The sequence below is a fragment of the Idiotropiscis lumnitzeri genome, chromosome 14 (assembly GCF_059441095.1).
Source record: "Idiotropiscis lumnitzeri isolate Australia: NSW breed Sydney's pygmy pipehorse chromosome 14, RoL_Ilum_1.0, whole genome shotgun sequence".
In the NCBI taxonomy this organism is placed as follows: Eukaryota; Metazoa; Chordata; class Actinopteri; order Syngnathiformes; family Syngnathidae; genus Idiotropiscis; species Idiotropiscis lumnitzeri.
Genome location: NC_142404.1, coordinates 10,574,656 through 10,595,083, shown reverse-complemented (window position 1 = coordinate 10,595,083; position 20,428 = coordinate 10,574,656). Strand labels below are relative to the sequence as shown.

Here is a 20,428-nt window from a genome sequence, read left to right as displayed (position 1 = left end):
GCTATTAGATTTTTATTAACGACATGAATCCAAACTTGATTGTCCTCATCAGGAAGGCAGAGCACAAAGTACCAAGATGAATAGTGAGCTGTCATCATTCCTTAGTTGTCGTATCAGTATACATCATCCCCTCTTGATTAGCGTCTACACAAAAGATTTGGGTCCGATGAGATGGGCTCAGACATCGTTATATATGCAGATGATTACTGTTATTTATTCACGTTCAGCAATCAATCCGCAAGGGAAGTGATATCATGGCGGCTAAGGCTGAAGCAAATCACACGTTAAATTTGTTATACCACACACTGTGGTGCGAGGTGACAAAAAACGCATATAGTGTTGAGGAAGTGTGCAACATGGACAGTTATTTGACCGGCTTGGGCAACATTCGCTCGCTGCATATTCTGAGAACAATTTGTCTAATGTTCTCTATGTTACATTTGTATTTTGAGTTGCGATTAGATTTGTTTTTTGTTGCGCTGCCCACTGCATTTATTGTAGTCGGGATGCGCGTCATTTGCATGGAATTGGTTGTGAAATGGGTTGCATGATTTTTCTCAACAACAACCTCAAAAGATTCAAATGTGTCCGCCGGTGGGAATGTGAGAGTAAATTGTGTTTGTCTGTATTTGGCCACTGAGTCAAGGGTGTACCCAAAGTCAGTTTGGATAGACTTCAGCTCACCCGCAAGTGTAATGAGTTAAGCGATTACCTGTATTTCCCATTAGCGTATTTTCTGGAATATAAGACGCACCAGGATATAAGCCGCCGTTTTCTATGTTGAAAAAAATGAGTTGTTTACTGCATGTACAGAACGATTGTATTGTGAATGCACATAAAGGTACATAAACAGATTGTTACAGCAATGCCTTTTAATACGGCAGCAACTTTGCTAATTAAAACAGAACAGACCCAGGAGAAATAAAAATCTAGATTTATTTAGCGGATTTTCTGAACTATAAAGCGCCCATACTGGTGAAAAGCCGCACCGTTGTATTAGCCGCATGGTTCAAAATCTAGGAAAAAAGCACCAGTTTATAGTCCGAAAAATACGTATTTGTTTTTTTTCCCACATAGTCTTTCAATGAAACAGTCATTCCGACTATATAAATACAGTGGATGCCCATTAATTAAGAAGGACTCCAAAATCCGCCCATGAGAGCGTTTTCCATATTCCAAACAACTGTTCATAGCCTCTAGCAGAAAATTGAGACTTAATATGGGCAAACACATGGAAGACTGTGCTATCTACAGTTTTGGGTGCAGCGGCTGAATACTAAAGTGAGGAGGATAGAATATTAAGGGGGTTCTTTGGGCACAAGATGACACTAAAATTGTGTCAGTTGCAACCATCGAGAAGACGCCAAGAGAATAAAGAAGAGGAAAGGTTGAGGTCATGCCGTGCGGTGCAGGGAAAAAAAAAAAAAAAAACGCTGATTTGTCAGAGTGCGCCGCTCACCCTCTCCTCCTCTTCGCTTGCACCTCGGCAATAAAAAAATAAACCTAATTAGAATTCTCGCATGCAATGTGACAGGGAGTCAAGCGCTCTTTTACTCCTCCTCTTCTTCCTCCTGCTCACATTCAGCAAAGTTGGTGGTGCTCACTCCGCTTCCACTTATCCAAATTACGCTCACTTTCTGTATACGTGTGTGTGTGTGTATGTGTGCGTGTGAGTGGGAGTGTGTCTGTGGGAGGCGCAAGGGGGTGCTCACTGGGTTTATTTGCTGTATTAATTTGCAGATGATGAGCGCGGTAGGCTTCGTGTCGGAAACGTCTGCTTTTGCCTCCCGATGTTGGCGGTAGCCTCGAGCTGTAATTACGCCGACGAACGCACATCCTGACAAACATTCTGGTGTGAAAATGTTCGAAGCCTCCCCGTCGGTTCTTTGTTGTGATGCAGCGGCGCACACAGACAAGAGGCAGTGGGGTTAATAGCGACATGGAGCCAGTCATTATGTACTGCTCATAATGTACTGTATGGATCAAAGTATTGGGAGATGGCACTTATCAATTAATCAATCACGGGTCGGACCATAGGACTAATTGTCTGAGTTTGCCCTGACAAGACATTTTGAGTGGGGATGAGCACAAAGCAAGGTCCAGAAAGGCGTGCTTGGATGAGTTTGATGTACAATGTTGTAAAGTCACTGAGCTGGAAACGCTTTGGAAAGTGTTTTAATGCTTATCGTTCTGATAATGCCTGGATGGATAATAGAGGAAGGTGCATTGAAAAAATGATCAAAATAAATGTGCAATAAATACAGTATAATCCAGTGGCAGGCCGTGCACTTCACACCTGGGCCATCAGTGAAGTCCTACTTTGTCCTACTTCAATAAATCCCCCTCGTAATAATGTCATTTATGACACCACGGCTGGAGAAATAATATACAGACGAATTCTTACACGACCTCGCTTCGTCTTGAAAGGTCGGTCTTGAAAATGGCCTCGTAGGTGTGTCTGCTATTAAATCCACACTTTTCCCTCCTTTGGCCTTTGTGGTTTGAAAAAGCAAGAATATATTTTCGATTGTCAAACGGTCGCCAGTTACGACTGACGGTGTGTTGATTCCGCATAGCGCTACCCCCTCACGAGTGAGTATCCAATCACAAAACGCGTTCATCACCTTCCTTCAGGCCAGGGAGAAGGCTCACTGGAACCAACTCGTGATCTGATTGGCTATCACAAGTGTCTATCAAATCTGAAAGTCCATGGGCTTTGACAGAAGAGAGGCCGGCACAATTGTATCTGAAGGCCTCGGATGAATAGTGCGTGCTACTGGTATTATGAAATCTGTCAAGCAACACGAGCTACCTGAATTCTGATTGGATAAAAACTCTCACCTTAAAATACAATGCAGGGATATAATATGACATCAATGTGAAGAAAATTTATTTATTTATTTATTTATCTATTTTTTCTTGATTATGTTAGGCCAGCAGAGAAGGCCTTGAAGGTTTCCATGGCGAGCCACTGGTATAATCAGGCAACATAAATGTATGGACAAAATAAAATTGAATATGAGTGCATGTCTGGTTGAATACCACATTTTTTATTTATTTTTTTTACTCTGAGGGTGGATGTACAATGCAGGACCAGGTACTGTTCACGTGACAGATTTCCAATGTGGAAGTTTATACACCAGTGGCGTGCAGTCCATTGCGACATTAAGTAACCTTGAAAATTAACTTTGAATCATTTCTGACATTTGCCTTTCCTGCGCCGTCCTGTGCACATAATTATGAACCGCATAGTTTTGAGTGACTGCCATCAATGATCAGAGGGGGGGGCGATGTCAGTTTGAGCCATCGCGAACATCTGAGTGTTGAATCTAAAATCTGACTGGTTTGAAAAAATAAATAAATAAATAACTCTAACACTGAGCAATGACAACACAAAAGCAAACAACATGAATAATACAAATATGATTACAATACATACAGTTTGCTTGGTGTGGGCGGACTCTCCCCACGTTGAACGATTCATTTAAATACATTCCTCCACTGAATGCCTTATGACATTTTTTCCTCATTTAATGATGGGCTCAGCTCTAATGTAGCATACAGTATTTAGACTTAATGGTCTGTGCCTTCGCTATAGTTTACATTCACCGCGGGTGTTCTGAATGTGTTTGTGTTGCATGGCCAGGCGTGGGTGTGAACAGGTCAACAGTTGGTGAATTTAAAAAATGTCAAGCTCACATTGACGTACATCAGAGCAGTGTATTTTTGTTGCACTTGTATTGGAAGATTTTCAGTTGCATTTGGAAAAGACATGATAATGATCAGAAATATTCAGTTCCTTGCATTGTTTTTTTTTTCCCTTGTTTACACTGCCTCGACGCATATCCAAATTATCCTATTTGTGTTTTGTCTTGGTCTGTCAGTAAGCTTTATTTTTTAAATATATTTTATTCATTTATACAGAAGTCTAGTAGTTTCTTGATAAGTTTAGTTTTTAAAAATTGGAATTCACACGTTTGCATATCTTTTCATAAAACATGAAAAGTTGATTAATCCTCACTCTTGTCTGCTAGAATTTTATAAAGTTGTTCTAGTGAACGCTTAAAAGACTGAGTAGAAATATTTAATTGAAGTACATATAAATCGTCTTTCTTAATACTCCATGATTAATTTGCCTCACCTATGAAAGAAAAACTTATGTATTAAAAAAATTATATTGTTTATCGTAACCCAGCTTAATTCAGTGATTGTGTTTGTTGAAAAATACTTGGGGAGAGAACCTTAAAAAAACAATTGCATATCAAATCATAATCGCAATATTGAGGAAACAAAATTGTAATTAGATTGCATTCTCACAGCGCCTATATGTACAATTTTTTTTCATTATTGTCATTTATCTTTTTATTTATTTTTTAAAAATGTCTTTTTGGCTACCCACATATATCTAACATCGACATTTTATTTTCTCTTCAGATCGTGACTTCAGCATCCAGGTGAGCACGGAGCGACGGTCCTTCACGGCCGGTGAGCCGCTGGAGCTCCGCTGCACCATTGAGGCGCAGAACGTCCCCGAGCGATTCTTCTCGGTGTCGTGGGTCTTCAGCAGCTCATCGGTGGCCGTGGTGGGCCCCAGTGCCGTGCCCGTCCTGGGCGCCGACTACGTGGCCCGCGAAGCTGCCGGCCACATGACGGTGCGCAAGGAGAGCCCCAACGTCTACCTGCTCAAGCTGCAGCACCTACGCCCCAACGACACCGGCAAATACATCTGCCGGGTGACGGAGCGGGAAAAGACACCCACGGGAGACTTCATCGACCGCAGCAAGCGGTCCCGCAACGTTCAGATCACAGTGCAGCCGCTCAGTGAGTAATAATCCGGTCACGAGGCCACTGGCTTAGTTGTTCTGTCCTTACTTGTCAATTACACTAAGAATCATGAGCTATTCATAAGAGCAGTTTTAGTGGTATTGAATGTCCCCACCTCTCTCCTTGTGCCATGACAGATAGCTTCTATTGTTAGATGCGAGTAAGTCGAGATCAGATAATGCTCCTCTTATTTCTAATGTATTTTTCCCTTTGAGTGGATTGCTAAGGAATTGTAATGTAGAATTATGGTCCTTCCCATAAAGAGGGGCGGGAGGGGCGTTGGTACACCAGGATAATGGAAAGCTGCGCAGTCTAGACTTACAGAGGTTGAACTAACAGCCATGAAATAAGACTACAAAGAAATAAAAGCCCCAAAGAAAGGCGCATCACTTCAGTGTCCGCCAAGAGGTTCCCCAGGCTGGATGATGAGCTTTTTGTGAAGCTGTCCTCTTGGATGCGTGGCCGGGTCAGGTCAGGCTTACAGCTGATCATTGCCAATTTACCTGAAGGGTCATCTGCTACCGGGACTAAAGACAACAACAATAACAAAATCCCTTCCCAACCACAAAGCAGCGTCTCCTCTCAAGCGGCTAACACCAAGCAGGCTAACCTGACCTTTAAGTGCGCCTCCTGCAAAACTAGCACAAAATAAAAATGGCCCCAAGCCAGCAGAGGTCTCCAGGGAAACTCCATTTATGGTTGAATTTGTTTTTCTGACAAAGACCTTAATGCCTTATAAAGGATTTTTATGGGGGTTACACAAGTTAAGAAAAAACTGAAATGGAGCAAGCTAAGCAATTACGACTGAGGGAGCAATTTTATTTATTTATTTTTTTTCCTTTGGACACACTCATTTAAGTTTGTGCTGCACGACTCTAAAATAGGGAACTAGGTGAAAGTCACTACCTAGATGTGATGGGGGTCACATTGAGTCAACGCAAACGCCGTGTTTCCAACAAGGTTACATTTGCTACAGTGTCTGTTTTATATGAGGAAAACTAAATGGTGAGTAATGCGATGTAAATATATGGCGTAGCATACGGGCATTTAAATTGCTATGTAATCCTAAAAACATAACTCAGGGGTACAGAAAAGTAAGACTGTTGGGCTCAGATATTTTGTGACCTTTTGCATTAGATGTGCTGTAAAATGCACAACAAACTAAACCAAACTGTAAAGCGGAAACGAGGCTAAAGAGAAGCTTCAAGGTCAATTTGACTTTTCCATAGCGGGTGGTTTACTTGTACGGGAAGCAACACTTTTAAAGTCATGCTATACAAGCCCATGTTCATCCGTGTGTTGCACCGCCATAGTACACGCCATTTATGTAACGTCATCTCAGGTAGGAAAGTGTTGCAATGAATGTGAAAGAGGATGGGAAAAAAAAGGATTGCTCGGTTTGAGTGTGATAGAAGCTAAGAGGCTAAAGTAATCCATATTCAAACACAGCTCATGTTTATTAGGGAGAAAGAGTTTGGCCTGAGGGGATGAAAGGGGGGGAGAAAAAACCTTCAACGACATCACTTTAGTTTTTGGGTTAACTGGAGCTTTGTGATGTTTTTGAAGTGATGAGTTTGTCGTAAAGCGGGAAAAGCAAGCAAGAGAGCCTGGAAGGACTTCTTACCCTCCTCTTCATCTGCCTCTTGTGATCCAATCCTTCTTAGCTCAGTGAATAAAGTACTGCGGGTTCCGAAAGACTAACAACCCCATCCCCTACATAAACCCAAACCCGCCAGGGCCTGCTCGCTATCCGTCACTCTGATGCGCCTCGGGCCAGAAACGAACCCGCAGTAGCAACCTCTCACGTACACGGGCAAACACTCGTGCGCTACACTTCGCACAGGATGGTCTTATACTTCAGGGAACAGGCTTTGTAATTTGTTTCATTGCCCTTGGGCTCATGTTCTCTTGGATGTTTTTAATACCCAACATGTGATTTCCTGTTGTCTTGAGGATTCAATGTGGGAAATGATTTTTAAAAATGAAGGACTGCATCTCATCACTTGCTGACCTTTATAATGTTGTCCGTTTTCCTTATAGAGAGCAACATCACCGTCTCATTGTCGAGCAACTCCTCTGAGGTCCTGGAGGGCAACGTAATGCTGTTGACCTGCTTGGTGCAGTCCACCAGCGGCCCGCTGTCTGTTGTCTGGCAGTGGACGGACAAGCAGGGCAATGAACCAGCCCAGAGGTTGGCCTCTTTGGACAGAGACGGCACCGTTCGGCACAGCGATGTGTACAGGGAGCGCTCCAGCTACGGCGAGATACGAGTTGAGAGGTCGCGGGCTGACACCTTCTTACTCTCCATCTACAACGTCTTGCCTGGGGATGAAGGGCAGTACAGCTGCACTGCAACCGAGTGGTTTCAAAGCGGCACTGATCCGGAACTCAGCTGGGAGCAGATCGGAGAGAGGTCGGACACAAAGACGCTGACCGTCAAGACTGTCGGTAAGTTGTTTTTCTTTTCGAAGTCTGAACTTCTTCCAAAACCATTCACATGAAGAAAAATAAATAATAATAATAAAGGAAGAGGGATGTGGTTGTGCATTGCAGTAGGACTGGTGAAAGCTCAAGCTTTCCACCGTGACATTCAGTTTGTATTTTTGTTCTTTTTAAGAATCAAAAGCTTTGAAAAGTAGCAAAATAGCAGATCTATTCATATTTTACTACATGGCAACCCGCTAGTGAGATATACTTGGTGGAGCAAGACACAGTGGAGTCTGTTGATTAATCCTCACAGACTTGTCGGTTATAAACTTTTATGTATTAAATGCAGTCTTGTTGTAACTAATAAACCTAACGGCTAGGGAGGGAAAAATCATCAAACAAGCAGTATCAATAAGAGTGTTAAGGTGAGCCACTTAAGTCAATTATGTGGTCGACAGGATATTGCGCATGCAACTCTCAGGTCGACTTTTGTCATTTTATCAATAGCAGTGTTATTGTATATAAAAGCTCTAGCTCGGCCCACTAAAGCCGGTTAAATGGGCTGTCACTTGTATGGCACTTTTCTACCTTCGGTGCTCAAAGCGCTTCAAACTATTAGCTCATCTATCTGCTGATGACATACAATCAGGAGCATCTCGGGGTTCAGTGTCTTGCTCAAGGATTTGTCGACATGGACACAACGGCCCTGGATGAAACCTACAACCTTTCGGTTGGGTATCGGCCACCCTGCCACTGCGCCACGCCACCCCCATGGTAAATAGTCAGCGGTCGGCAACTGTACCACTTTTTGGCGGACTTATTGTATATTCAGGTTGTCAACCATTTTGGTAACTAAAAGTGTGGAACTCGACACACGAGCTGACAGGAAGTCATCTCAGCGGTAGGCCATTTTTTCATGTCCATTGGCTGAAAATGACATCACAGTTGATCAGGCCTCAGGTAACGACCAATCATGATTCAGCTTCAGAAAACAGGTCATTTACCGTCGACCAAAGTGACAAAAATGCTGCTTCACTCCAAATCCAACAAACGGAGTGCTCTACGCAAATCAGTGTCCCAGTGATGGTTAACCACCCACTCACGTCGACTCGACTTGATTTCTTGATCAGTAACTCAATCAGCGGGCCGGCCGAGTAAGTTCCAAGCATACAAAGCAAGGTCCCTAAAGACATGCTTGGATGAGTAAAACCTCATCCTCATCACCGAGTGTACTCGAAGAAAGATTGTGAGCCAGGACTTTTAAAGGTTTAACGGACACACTCCTAAATCCTGTAGAAAGTTTTCCCAGCAGAGTGCAAGCTGTACATTTCCTTTCGGTTTTCATTTACTGTCGGTGTAATGGCCATGTGTCCCATTACTTATGTCCATAGCCAGTCAAAGAATACCCCATGGTTTATTCATGTTTTGCTTGGGGGTAAAGAACTATTAGGACACATTCTCTCACCACCTGCCACACGCCAAGTGTCGCATGCTGTGGTGACAATCATTATGCACGCACGCACACGCACACAGATTAGTTGGATTTATTCAAATGTAAATGCAGCACCAATGTGTTTCACTGTGTATGGGTCTGCCCTCAGCCAGTGCAGAGTTAAGCAGAACATTCTGAGCACAGGCTGAGAAAACCACTGGAGCGTAGCAGTGAGGAGCTGGCAGGTCAAGAGCAGAAGGGCTCAATACGAGCACGCACACACACACAGATTAACTTGCTGCAAAGAGGAGATGTCCGTTTTTAAGTGGCTATTTGTTATCTTCAGGAAGAAACATTAGTTTGAGGAACAAGCAGCTTGTTATGTAGATTGGAGCAAACAAGTCCAGAGTTTTTCGTCTGTCCCGCCTTTTCTTATCCATGCTTCTAGATGAAAGTTGCATTTGCTGTGCGGTGTTGAATTTGATCTATTTATTTTGGTCTGTGATTTTCCCACTTTTTCATCCCCCCAAAAAAGGATTATTCTATCCGGATCCCTGATATATAGACCTGTTATTTTCTTCAGTTTTATTACAAGGCGTGCTTGTGTTTGTCCACCTAAAACGGGAGGATGTGGGTGAGAGGGTACTAATTTCCTGTGGTGGCCCACTACGGGATGGCTTCGACTGTGACCTGCCCTCTCAATCAATTGACAACCTAATGCTCCAGATATTATATATGGTCACTGTAACCTAATTGAATTCATAGCCTCCTAATGGACTCCCGCTGCCTGCTAACAAAACCCTGGAGGACATCCTAGAAAGACATCCTCTGGGAAACTTATTCTTTTCATTTGTTTGCCGGAGTCAAGAAAAGGCAGCATGGCACGGTAGATCGCTCTCTGGCTGATTGGTTTCAAATGTAAGATAATTTCTTTTATGGGAAATGACCTGACTCAGATTACGTATTTAATTGAGTTTTTCCTTTAAGCTATTCCAAGTCTCGTGTTCGTCATATACACTTCCCAATGGATTATATTTCTTTAACATTGCCATTGATATACAGCAAATTCTTAACAACTGATCATTACCGTGACCTACAAGTTGACTATGGCTTGTATAGTACCTGTTTGTGCTAATGCTACATGAGGAAAAAAAAACATCAATTTTTCAGACCAAATGAGTCACAGCTCATACCGTGAAGAAACTTGTTAAAAGAATATCTTTTAGTTGGAAGTGACCAAATAAGTAGAATATTCGCAACTCCAAAACTATTACTTTTTCTTATACAATTTGCAAACAATGTCCACATCCAATAGTATTGATGTTTTTTTATAAAGGCATATTCAGCACTTGCAATTTATAATCAACGAAATGTCATAATTTGGAATGGTGGAATTTTACTTTTTAACCATATATAAAATAATTTGAAGTCTCTGTAAAGTCATAATAAATGTCTTGTAAATTTGATAAACCACAGAAAAGAGTTAAGAACGCTGCTGGATTTGAATGGTTAAATTACCATGTATACAAAATGAGGCTCAAAATCTACAGAAAATTTGTGAGAACCATTATTGTCAGTCTGCACATTTTCAGTATTTCTATATTTAGAAAATAAATCTCTGAATTCACTTTTCAAGAAAATAAAATGATAATTTATTCATATCATTATGCTAAATGGGCTTTCACTTGGATAACACTTTTCTGCCTTAAAGGTACTCAAAGCGCTTTTTTACTATTACCTCATTCACCTACTGGGGTTCACTATCTTGCTCAAGGACTCTTAGACACTTGGGCATGAGGGTTGAGGATTGTACCAACAACCTTCGGGTTGGTCTGGAGTATTTTTCAACAAAACAAAACACATCGACTAGCCACCTTTTGTTCAGTGATGTCTTTCCCCTTCTGTGGACATAGCAGCCCAAGTTTTTGCCAGTGAGAAAATGAAGACCCCCAGGCAGCCTCTGCCGCGGTGGTTAAGTGGAGCGCACTGAAGAAAGCCATTGATTACACTCCCCTGAAGGACAATTCAGCGGGGATGGCTGTCAGAGAAAGAGGGATGAGGGACATGAGAAAAGCAAGAGGGAGAAATCTTAGACAAAATAAAGAGTCCAATTTTTTTGTTTTGTTGTTTGCTTAGCGCTTTATCTTTTACATATCATGAGATCGTTTTAGGATCCGTACCCCATGCCTCCCTCAGGCGTATTTTGATCACAATTTATGATGATGATGATGATGATGATGGAACGTTTTTACCTAATGAGGACCGTTTCCACTTGGCGGCGCGATGGGCGGAGATCGAACACCGGTGCTTCAAAGAAATCTCTCCCTCGTGTTTTCTTTGCATTACTCTTAATTTTGAAGCACGCTCTGAGTGTGAATGAAGCGCGCGCACAGTTGCTGACACACATTAGGAAATGGACACTCAATGGTGTCTTCTCGCACTTCCAGTGCTTCCTGCACTTACCGCACTGCTCGAGAAAATGCTGGTGCTAGATCAAGTAGCGCTTAGATTGGTATGAATCCAGTGCACTTATGAAAGACCCTCAAGAACGCTTGGCTGAGGAGTTTCTTCACTTTTGTCTCAATTTTCTCCAGCTTCGTCCCACATTCCCCAAATAGACCGCTTGTGAATGATTGTCTGTCAAAATGTGCCCTGCGATTGGGTGAAGCCCATTTAAGGGCATTCCCCTCCTCTCGCTCGAAATCAGCTGGGATTGGCTCCAGCTCACCCATTGACTTACTTCAAGACAAGTGCTATAGAAATAGATGGGGAATAAATCTGATACAGGTTACAAACCTTAACACTGTCCACAGATTTCTTAATCATGCAGTATTTGTGCCTGTTTTCTACCGTACGGATTTTTCTTTGATTAGATTTAGCTATGAGTAAACCTTCTCCAACCGTAGGCTGAAGACCTGAAACAGGTCCTGAAACAGTGCCCTTTGAAATGTGTCTTAAGGGTTCTGCGACTAGTTTTCATGAGTGGCACACCATCGTCGACTAGTTTTGCTTCTTTTGAAAAACACGATAAGCCAGAAAAGCATTGCAACATGCTTTCATAGTAAAAATACATTGCGCAAAAGGTGCAATGATTAATTGCCTAACAATGATTGTCTTATTAAGAAAAAGAACTAAACAATTATCAATTTAATCATTCTGGGTTTTTTTTAAATTGACATTTTAAATTTAAAGTCCTAAAATTGTCTAAATCCTAAGAATGTCTCCCTCTCGACAGTAAATATTCTTGAGATTCCTTTAGTCCTATGAAAGCAAATTATTATTGTCTTGAATCAAATAAGACATTTACAGCACCTGGTTTTAGTTTGGAAAACAGGAATCAACATATTTTCTGACATTTTATGGAAGAAACCGGTAACTAACTCATAGAGAAAAAAAAGTCAACTTTATTGCAATCTAATTGGAAAAAAGTGACAATTTTTTTAAATAAATGGATGGCAGTTAAACTGTTTTTAATCGATAAAGATTAATTTATTATTAACATTATATATACAGATATAAATATAAAATGCAGAAAATGGTTGGCTAAAAAGTGAAGCGTGGAGAATCTCTGTTAGAGAATTATGCCAACAGCCTCTGTTACGTGTGTGTGTAATCATCATCATCGTGTCTTCTGTTCTCTCGCCACTAGAGTCCTCCTTCATGGTCTCGGCCTCATCACGGACCCCATCTGTAACCTACGGAGACTCCTTTGACCTCCTGTGCTTGGTCAAGCCCCGCCACAACCCTCGTGTCCCCACCTCGGTCACCTGGCGCTTCATGCCGGCTGGCACGGAGGCCTCCGACGAGGCCGAGGGCGATTTCAAGGAGTTGGTGACTTTCACCCGGGAGGGCACACTGCAATGGGGGGAGCAGCTGCTCGGTCTGGGCACCCGCACCACCGTGGACCGCTCGCACTCCAACACCAACTTCCGGCTGTCTGTGACGCGGGCGGGGCGTCGCGAGGCGGGCAAGTACCAGTGCACCGCTGTTCTGTGGAGGAAAAATTACGACAACAGCTGGAGCCGAGTTGCCAACCGCACCTCCAACCTGCTCGGAATCAGCGTTCTCCAGCCAGGTAAAATGCTGCACACAATCTTGTCCCCCTGCTTGGACAAAATATCACAAAACACACACACACACCCCCACACACACGAGTGAGCTGCACATCTTAGAGGATGTCCGTTTTCTCTAATTGCTCTTTGTCTCTAGTTTAGCAACTAATTGGAGCGCGTGTGTGCAGACGTGGGCATTTTCTACGCGCGTCAGGGTGGGGTCTCTTAATGGAGCTTGGCGAATGGATCGCTAAAGATCCCACAGGAAGAAAGAACAAAGTGGAAAGCAGGGAGGAAGACGGGAAGCGAGGACCCAAGATGGTCGGGTCAGAGTGCGAAAGTGTGATAAAGAGAGCAAGCCTTTTCCCCTTGAACTTGTGTTTTTCTCAGCGGAGGCATTAAACTGTCCACGCTACCTGCACTGGACCTTTGTGCCGCACACAAACATGTGTACACACACTTCCAATTAGTGGCAAAAGTCAAACAACAAATCGGCACGCAGATACACACTGGCCCAATTTAGCAGCGTCTTGTATGGCTCAACAGCACAATACATAATTCATAATGCAGGTAAGGAAAAAGCCCCTGCGGTACCCGAAGAACCAATTTGGAGGCAGAATGAATGAGTCACGTGCTTCGGTGTTATGTATTATGATCAGCAATCATCTGAAAGGCAAATTGTTGGCGCGTAATGCAATGCGCTCTTGCGAGAAAGTTGACTGAAATTGCACTAAAAGGCAGGCTATTATGTTGCTCATTATCCAGCATGTCCTGTCAACAGACAAACACTACGTTTTGCCAAAGTCGCAGCAATTGAGGTAATGTAAGAGCAATATCAATCCATCCATTTGGTCCTGGATTGTATGGATATATTAAAAAAAAACAGACATTCAACTCAAAATGCTCACTTTCTGTCATTTCGGCCTTTCGGGGTTGTGTTTGCCTTTTCTAAAATTGTTTCATGAAACGTAAACGTGGGTGTCACTTTTGACACATGCCACGATACAAGCTAAGCTGTACTGTAAACGCTGTTGCCAGGTTACCTCTGCTATACTTTCCACATTGTTGGGTATAGCGCAAAATATTTGCATACCACTTATAACTGAGATTTGCACCACTCTACAGTTTTTATCTTCAGTGTAGGCTTGCACATTTGATAATTATAATTTAGGATATAGTACTTAAAAAGTATGGCAGTAGCTGATCATACGGAGAATATGGAGCCTAATGGCAATGATTTTCAAAGTATTGAAAACAGCTTTTTCATTTTTAAATCTAGTTCAAGGTCACTGTAATTATGACGTCAAATTTGGATGAGCTCTCCGCCATAGAAACGGAACGCCATCGTAGACTGAGGAGCCCTGATACATTCCGTCATTCCGTTACAAACCCACAGTTGAGCGTACGTGGATGTAGAAAGCTCGTGTCCTTTAGTGTGCCTGCGGGCGACATTTGTGCTCACAAAGACAGACTTGATCAATAAGTCTTTCACAGCGAAACGGAGGAATGTAGTCACATGAGCAGACTTGACCGTCTCTCATTGCGCAATATCGATCCCCGTATACAAACACAGGCGCAGAAATAAGGAGGCACATACGCACACATGCCAGGACACGACAGTATTTTGTCTGCGTTGTGACCTTAGCCTTCCACTTCGAAGACACCGCGTCGACTGGCCCTTCACAAGTTATTTGGAAATCGCCTCATCATCCTGAAAGCTCATTTACTTTCCCCCGGTGGGCACTTTACTTTTGTTTTAACCCACATGCAGGGGAATGCGTTCAAGGTCCTCGTCTGACTTCTTTTTTTTTTTTTTTTTTTGGTGCTAAAGTGGTCAACCACCCTGCGATTCCATCCGTGACAATAATCATGCCATAAGTTGTCAAGAGGAACTGTGACAAAGCAATCATTGTGAACTTGGTGCTGCAAATTCCTTCGTCGTACGAGAAATGAGGCACAGTCCTTGCCACGCCGTGTCCTTCACGTCCGGGGACCTTCATTCACACAGATGATTTGTTTCCACTTCCTCTCCATTTTCATTGAGTGCTAGCCAATCAGGCCTGAGTCTTCCGTCCCCTCACAAAGGCTGTGTGTGAAATGAGGTGTGAGCAAACATCGCGACTGACCAGATACATAATTGAGCGGCTCTAAATCGCGCTCCCCCCGGTACCCGCTCAATATGCATGAGCCCCGTATGGTGTGCGCGTCTGCATTTGCTCGTATACATTTGTGCTCTCGCACGAACGGCCAAGCTCACGCGTCTTCCTCGCCATGTGCCCTCTGAGAGAGCGTTTCCTCTCCTTGCTTTGCATATTTGCCGCAAAGACGGCTCACCCCTGATTCCCAGCGACGCAGGGGTGGAATCCTTTTTCCCAGCCTTTCGACACTTCATCGCGCCGATGTATTTAATTTAATGGGGCCGTTTTACTATTTTTGATTTTGTAATTTTGTCTGAAAATGTGTTTACAATATGCATAAAAAAGCATGATATTACACACCGACACCTCTTCACCAGCCTGACAGCTGACTGCAAATTACGCTGTCGTCTTTTGATTTTTATTTATTTATTTTTTTTTTTTGTAGCTAACGCACAAAAGTGGCATATAGACCGTAATTCCACTTCTTTAAATCTAATTGACATCTTTATGTGGCGCATATTTTTGGCATCCTTTTGCAGTGTTCCCTTGTGTTCAGGCTAAGACAATGAAATGCAGTAAGTGATGTGTGGCACGACTGTAAGAAAATGTCAGTAATACTAAAAAGTGTTATTTTAGTGATTTGTGCCTGTTTAAGTAAAGTTTGTGTTTATGAGCAATATTTGGTTGAAATATAAGACATAATAAGACATAATGGGCTTTTGGTACTTGGTATTGGCGCGTACTAAAATATAAGTACTTGTACTCGGGTTGCAGTATATGTGTCGGATGTGTCCTTGTTCCACAAGTCAGAAGTGGTGCTTCCATGAGTGAAAATGTTTATTTTTTTATTTTATTTCTTTTTTTTTTCCCGTTTTAATCATCACACTCACCCAGTTGTCAGGGTAAATCAGTCCAGGCTCGCCAGCATCATCTGCAGGTGTCCCAATATTTTTGTCTGCATGCATGTGATTACTCCTAATAATGTGATGCCAGTATCCTTGCGTCTACTTCCTGTCCCAAATTGCATGAAAAGAAATAATAAAACAAAACAACAATAATTGCGTGGCCCATTCGAGTTTACCCTACATGCAGCGTCTGCACTGGTATACTTCATTTCTATTTAGCTTGAATTATCCAGCACAGGCTGCAAGCAGTGGGTGGTCTATTGCTTAGCGCCATCAATCTAATGTGTGCACGCAACATGCAAACACGGCAGGGAGGGGGTCTGACCTCCCAAGGCCCATGTTTAATTTTCTTAGAGGATCTCTCCCAATGTAATCCCCTAAAAGACATTAGAACATTAGATCCACTTTTGCATACACTGGCTGTATTATTATTTTTCACCTGATTGGGTTTGCGCGATTGTGTCTTGCTGCAGCACAATAATGGCATACACATGTTCAGCATGCCGGCTCACCGGGGAAGCCTTCGTCTCCATGACGCAATCTAATATCGTCATAGCATAAATTGCACACACACTAATATGCACACGCTTGCGCGGCAAACACACACAAAATAATTTTGCTGAATTTTCCCTAATGGAACTGGAGTTTAGATTAATGATGGTTTGGGGAGTTCAATAAATTTTTCTCATCATTTTAGCCGGCGTGTGTCTAGCATGTGGAGTAGGACATTAAGAGGTTATTGGTCGGGCCAGAAGGATGATGGGGATGTTGCCTGGGGGAGGATAGAGGGGGAGCAGAAAGGGGCTGTCCCACTTTAGCCCGCTCCACAGATGAACTTTTGACTACATTTCCTTGGTCGACCATGAGGAAAATTAACAATCACTTAAATGGTTCACGCTCATTTAGATTGCCTCTGTCTGATTTTGATATGCATTGGATATAATAAGTCTACACACCTCTGTTGAAATGCCAGCGTTTTGGAATATACAAACATGAGACCAAGAGCCCTTCCTTCACTGTTTAAATCTTTGAACAATGCCATCCCTCTGATGCTACGGAAACTCTCTGTCGACCATAACTTGGGTGGTAAGATGTGATTTCCGAAACAGCTGAACTGTATTTGAGGTTAATCAGAGGCACTTTTAATGATGGCAGTCGTGTTCTGATGAGCCTGTGTTTTTATGTGATTTGTTAAAGGGGAAGTCAACCCCAAAATTATCTTGACAAGAATATGTTCGATGCAGCCCCAGTAGTCTTGAGTAAACTCGATATTCTGGATAAGATGACTTATGTGACTTAGGCAGCAAACTCCACCCCTTTTTAGCCATCTCAAGGGGCGGCCATTTTGTCAATTCTGTTGACTGAAAATGACATCACAGTTGCGCAGGGCTCAGATAATGACCAATCATGGCTAAGCATCATAAAAGAGGTGAGTCGTGAGATGAGCCCTGAGGAACTGTGATGTCATTTTCAGTTGACAGAGAGTGACAAAATGGCCGCCCACTGAGATGGATAAAATCAAATGTTAACTTCCTCAAACACAATCACAATGTCGTGCTTCGACTAGCGTGGGCACATACAACATTATTGTGACGAAAATTTGGGGGTTGACTTCCCCTTTAATTCTGAACACAATGCCGCATGCCCAGTTATACGACTCTGCGCACACTTGTGCAACCACAATATCTCAGATTTTTATTTTTACTTCCCTCTCTTTTTAATTGAGTTGTACAGGTTATAGATCAGGTGGAAAAAGTTCAAAACTCGATATTTGTCTGACCATTTTATTCGCAAAAGTCTGTTATTTGAACAGAGGTGTGTGGAGTATACGAATGGAGTTGTCCACGTGTTTTGGGTCAAAAAGGAACTTTTTCGGTCATTGATTCAGTCCAAACCCAAATAGTTGGGTCAAACAAATAACCCACAAAACACCCTGACTTTTTTTTACTTATTTAAAGAGTTGAGTCAAATTGTCCCAAGTGGTTGATCCCCTTTTGTCATATCAGGTTATTTTTGACCCACCTGTTTTGAGAATGTCAACTCCATGTTGACTCCAATTTCTAGAACAATCAACCTTAACAAAACTGTCAGAATTGTCAACACTCAATTAATACATGAAAAAAAATCTCTCTCACACCTTTCCGCTCGCTCGGCTACCTTTCGTTGTTCTCCTCATTATTTCTTATCTGCCTCTCGTGTTGTGTTATCTTGTCGCCACGCTACCAGTTTTGAGGATTTATATCGTCGACTCCCCGCAACTTTATCACGCCCTGCTTCCTCTCTCTAATAGTTCTCCAGGGTTATCCTCCCCTTTTTTTTTTATATGGGCCGGCACTAGCAGATGCCACACATGCTCCCTTCTTTTCATCGCAGTGAAGTATTTGCTCCGATCGGTTATTGATAGCGACTGCAGCGATCGGAGCTTCTCGCTTATCGGGCCATGAATAGAAGCTGTCCGTCTTCATTACGGCCCGCCCTCTCCTCTGCCGCTCCATCTCTGTCTTCCTGCGTTTTTCTTCTCGCTCTGCTCATAAGTCTCTTTTAATGTCTTCCCGGTCCCTGTGCTCTCACTCAGCAGCATGTTTTTCCTCGGTGCGCGCCCCCCCCCAGCTTCTTTCACACGCTTGTGATTTTTCAATATTTTATAATTCCCTGATTCCCTCCTCCTCCTCGTAATTCTCTCCATTATGTTTACATTTTTCTTCAAGCAGCTTCCTCGCCGGTGTTTCATGAATAATAAGCGTACGGTGTTGTGCTTGCCGTTATAGTCGGGTTATTGCCACCGACATGGTGGTAAATCTCGTCCTTTGTTTTTCGGCTGCTATACTTTGCTTTGCCCGCGAGCTCACCTGAGGCGGCACTCTGCGCGCAGGCTGCCTGCATGCCACTCTTTCAGCGTTTTCTTCCGCCTGTTTACGAACACGCAAGCCGCCGACGCGCAGGGTCATAACGGGTGGCGAGCGACGAGTCTTCCGGGCGTGCAGTGAAACAGAAAATGATTTTATGAGAGCCTTTTAATTCGTCACGCTCATTTTCCAGACGCTCGAGGTCAAGCTTGTTGTTGACGTCCTCACAAAAGCAAACCTACGTTCTGGCTAAGACACGCACACGGCTGCGCTTTGCTCTCAAATCCCATCCGGTCGAGGTTTTCTGTTCTATGTTGTCTTTCCATCTCGCTTAAGCATGTCTCTTTGCGTGCCCCGCTGCCGCTGCTGTAATTGAAGTCGTAAGTCAGCGCTAGCTACAGTGATGCACGGCGGTAGCAAAGCAGCAGAGCGGGTCGAGCCTGGGCCGGCTCGGATGACTCTTAATGAGCGCAGGTTTTATGCTTATCGGAAGAAGCCTTTCCTATGCAAACACGCCCGCGGTTCCGTTTGATGAGCCGCTTTTGCTCTCTGCGTCTTGAGGCCCATTCATCTCCTGTGCATCGGCTTCCCATCAGGCCAAATCACATTGCAACAGTCGCTCTGGTGTTGGCGAATTTCTGAGATCATGAACAAAAAAACAGACAAAGGATACGAGAATGTGGTGCGAATGATTTATCGCGAAAGGGAATTGTAGTTTCTTTCCTACTCTTTTTCACTCCGATGCAAAATGATCGATGAGAGGGACAAACTACATTTGGGGGTCCTCGCTCTTCTGGAGTACCGAGGTGCAATATTTCGAAGTTCCGAACAATGAACTGGCCAAGCAGCACAGGAAGGCCTTCTTATTGCTTCTAATTCGATTGATTTATATTTATGGCCTAGAAGTTTCCAACTGTCGACCAACATTTACTATGCATATCCGAAAGCACAGGTTCGGGGCCGTAAGAATGGAACTCCTTCATAAACGATACTAATGGCTAATGGTTTATTGATCGATGTAAACTTCTCAACTGTAACATACCTACAACAAATACTGTTGTTGTGCAGAACCCAAACGCAGCATAGTTTATGTTTTCATATACATATAAGAATATGATGTCGCACAGCGCGAGAAGGTTTTTTTTTTTTAAATATAATTCTATGGCATAGAAGTGTTCTTCAAATGTCATGACTTTACTACTGCACCATGTTTTCTACCGTGCGCTACAATTTATGTATGGGTTACGTCGCTGTCGTTGGAATGAAACCCTCTGTGTGTTCCCCCAAAGAATCAATACAGTGCAAGCATCTCGGAACGACTGATCATAAAGTAATATTTCCTTGCTGCGTGTTCCTGTTTGGATGTCATTTTTCTAGGTTGACATTCAAACTGTCTTTTGGGAATGCCTGGCATTGTCATTTTTTTTTCTTTTTCTTTTAACTAATAACATTGGCAGTTCTGATTGAGCCCGACAAAATCTGACTGCCTACAATTGACTATGCATGACATGGTCTAAAGAGAAAAAACACAGCCGGCAGCAGCTCATGCATGCAAGGAAACGTGTACTGTACTTGGGCACGACTGACATATTACGATCTGAAAATTTGGCTCGGGTGAGTGCTCCGTGACACTTACCTGGGCCCAGAACTGACGAGAGAGGTGGGCTTGAGCACATCAACTTTGCTCAGGCATGTGTAAACATAGCAGAATAACCTGGCTGTATTGTACTGTATAATCCATGCCCTTGTTCCTCCCGCTGCTTGTGAAACGTCATGTCAAGAGATTTGTTTCTCAAAATACGTT

At 43.0% G+C, this 20,428-nt stretch overlaps 1 protein-coding gene across 2 annotated transcripts in view; it reads left to right on the top strand.

The window, feature by feature from the left end:
- Positions 1–20,428, top strand: part of igsf3 (immunoglobulin superfamily, member 3) — an 89,639-nt gene that overhangs the window by 50,846 nt on the left and 18,365 nt on the right. For both annotated transcript variants that reach the window (XM_088314878.1, XM_088314877.1), the window contains exons 4-6: positions 4,435–4,821; positions 6,865–7,272; positions 12,333–12,758. In XM_088314878.1, the coding sequence (XP_088171004.1) occupies positions 4,435–4,821; positions 6,865–7,272; positions 12,333–12,758 (1,221 nt within the window). The remainder of the gene's footprint in view (positions 1–4,434; positions 4,822–6,864; positions 7,273–12,332; positions 12,759–20,428) is intronic.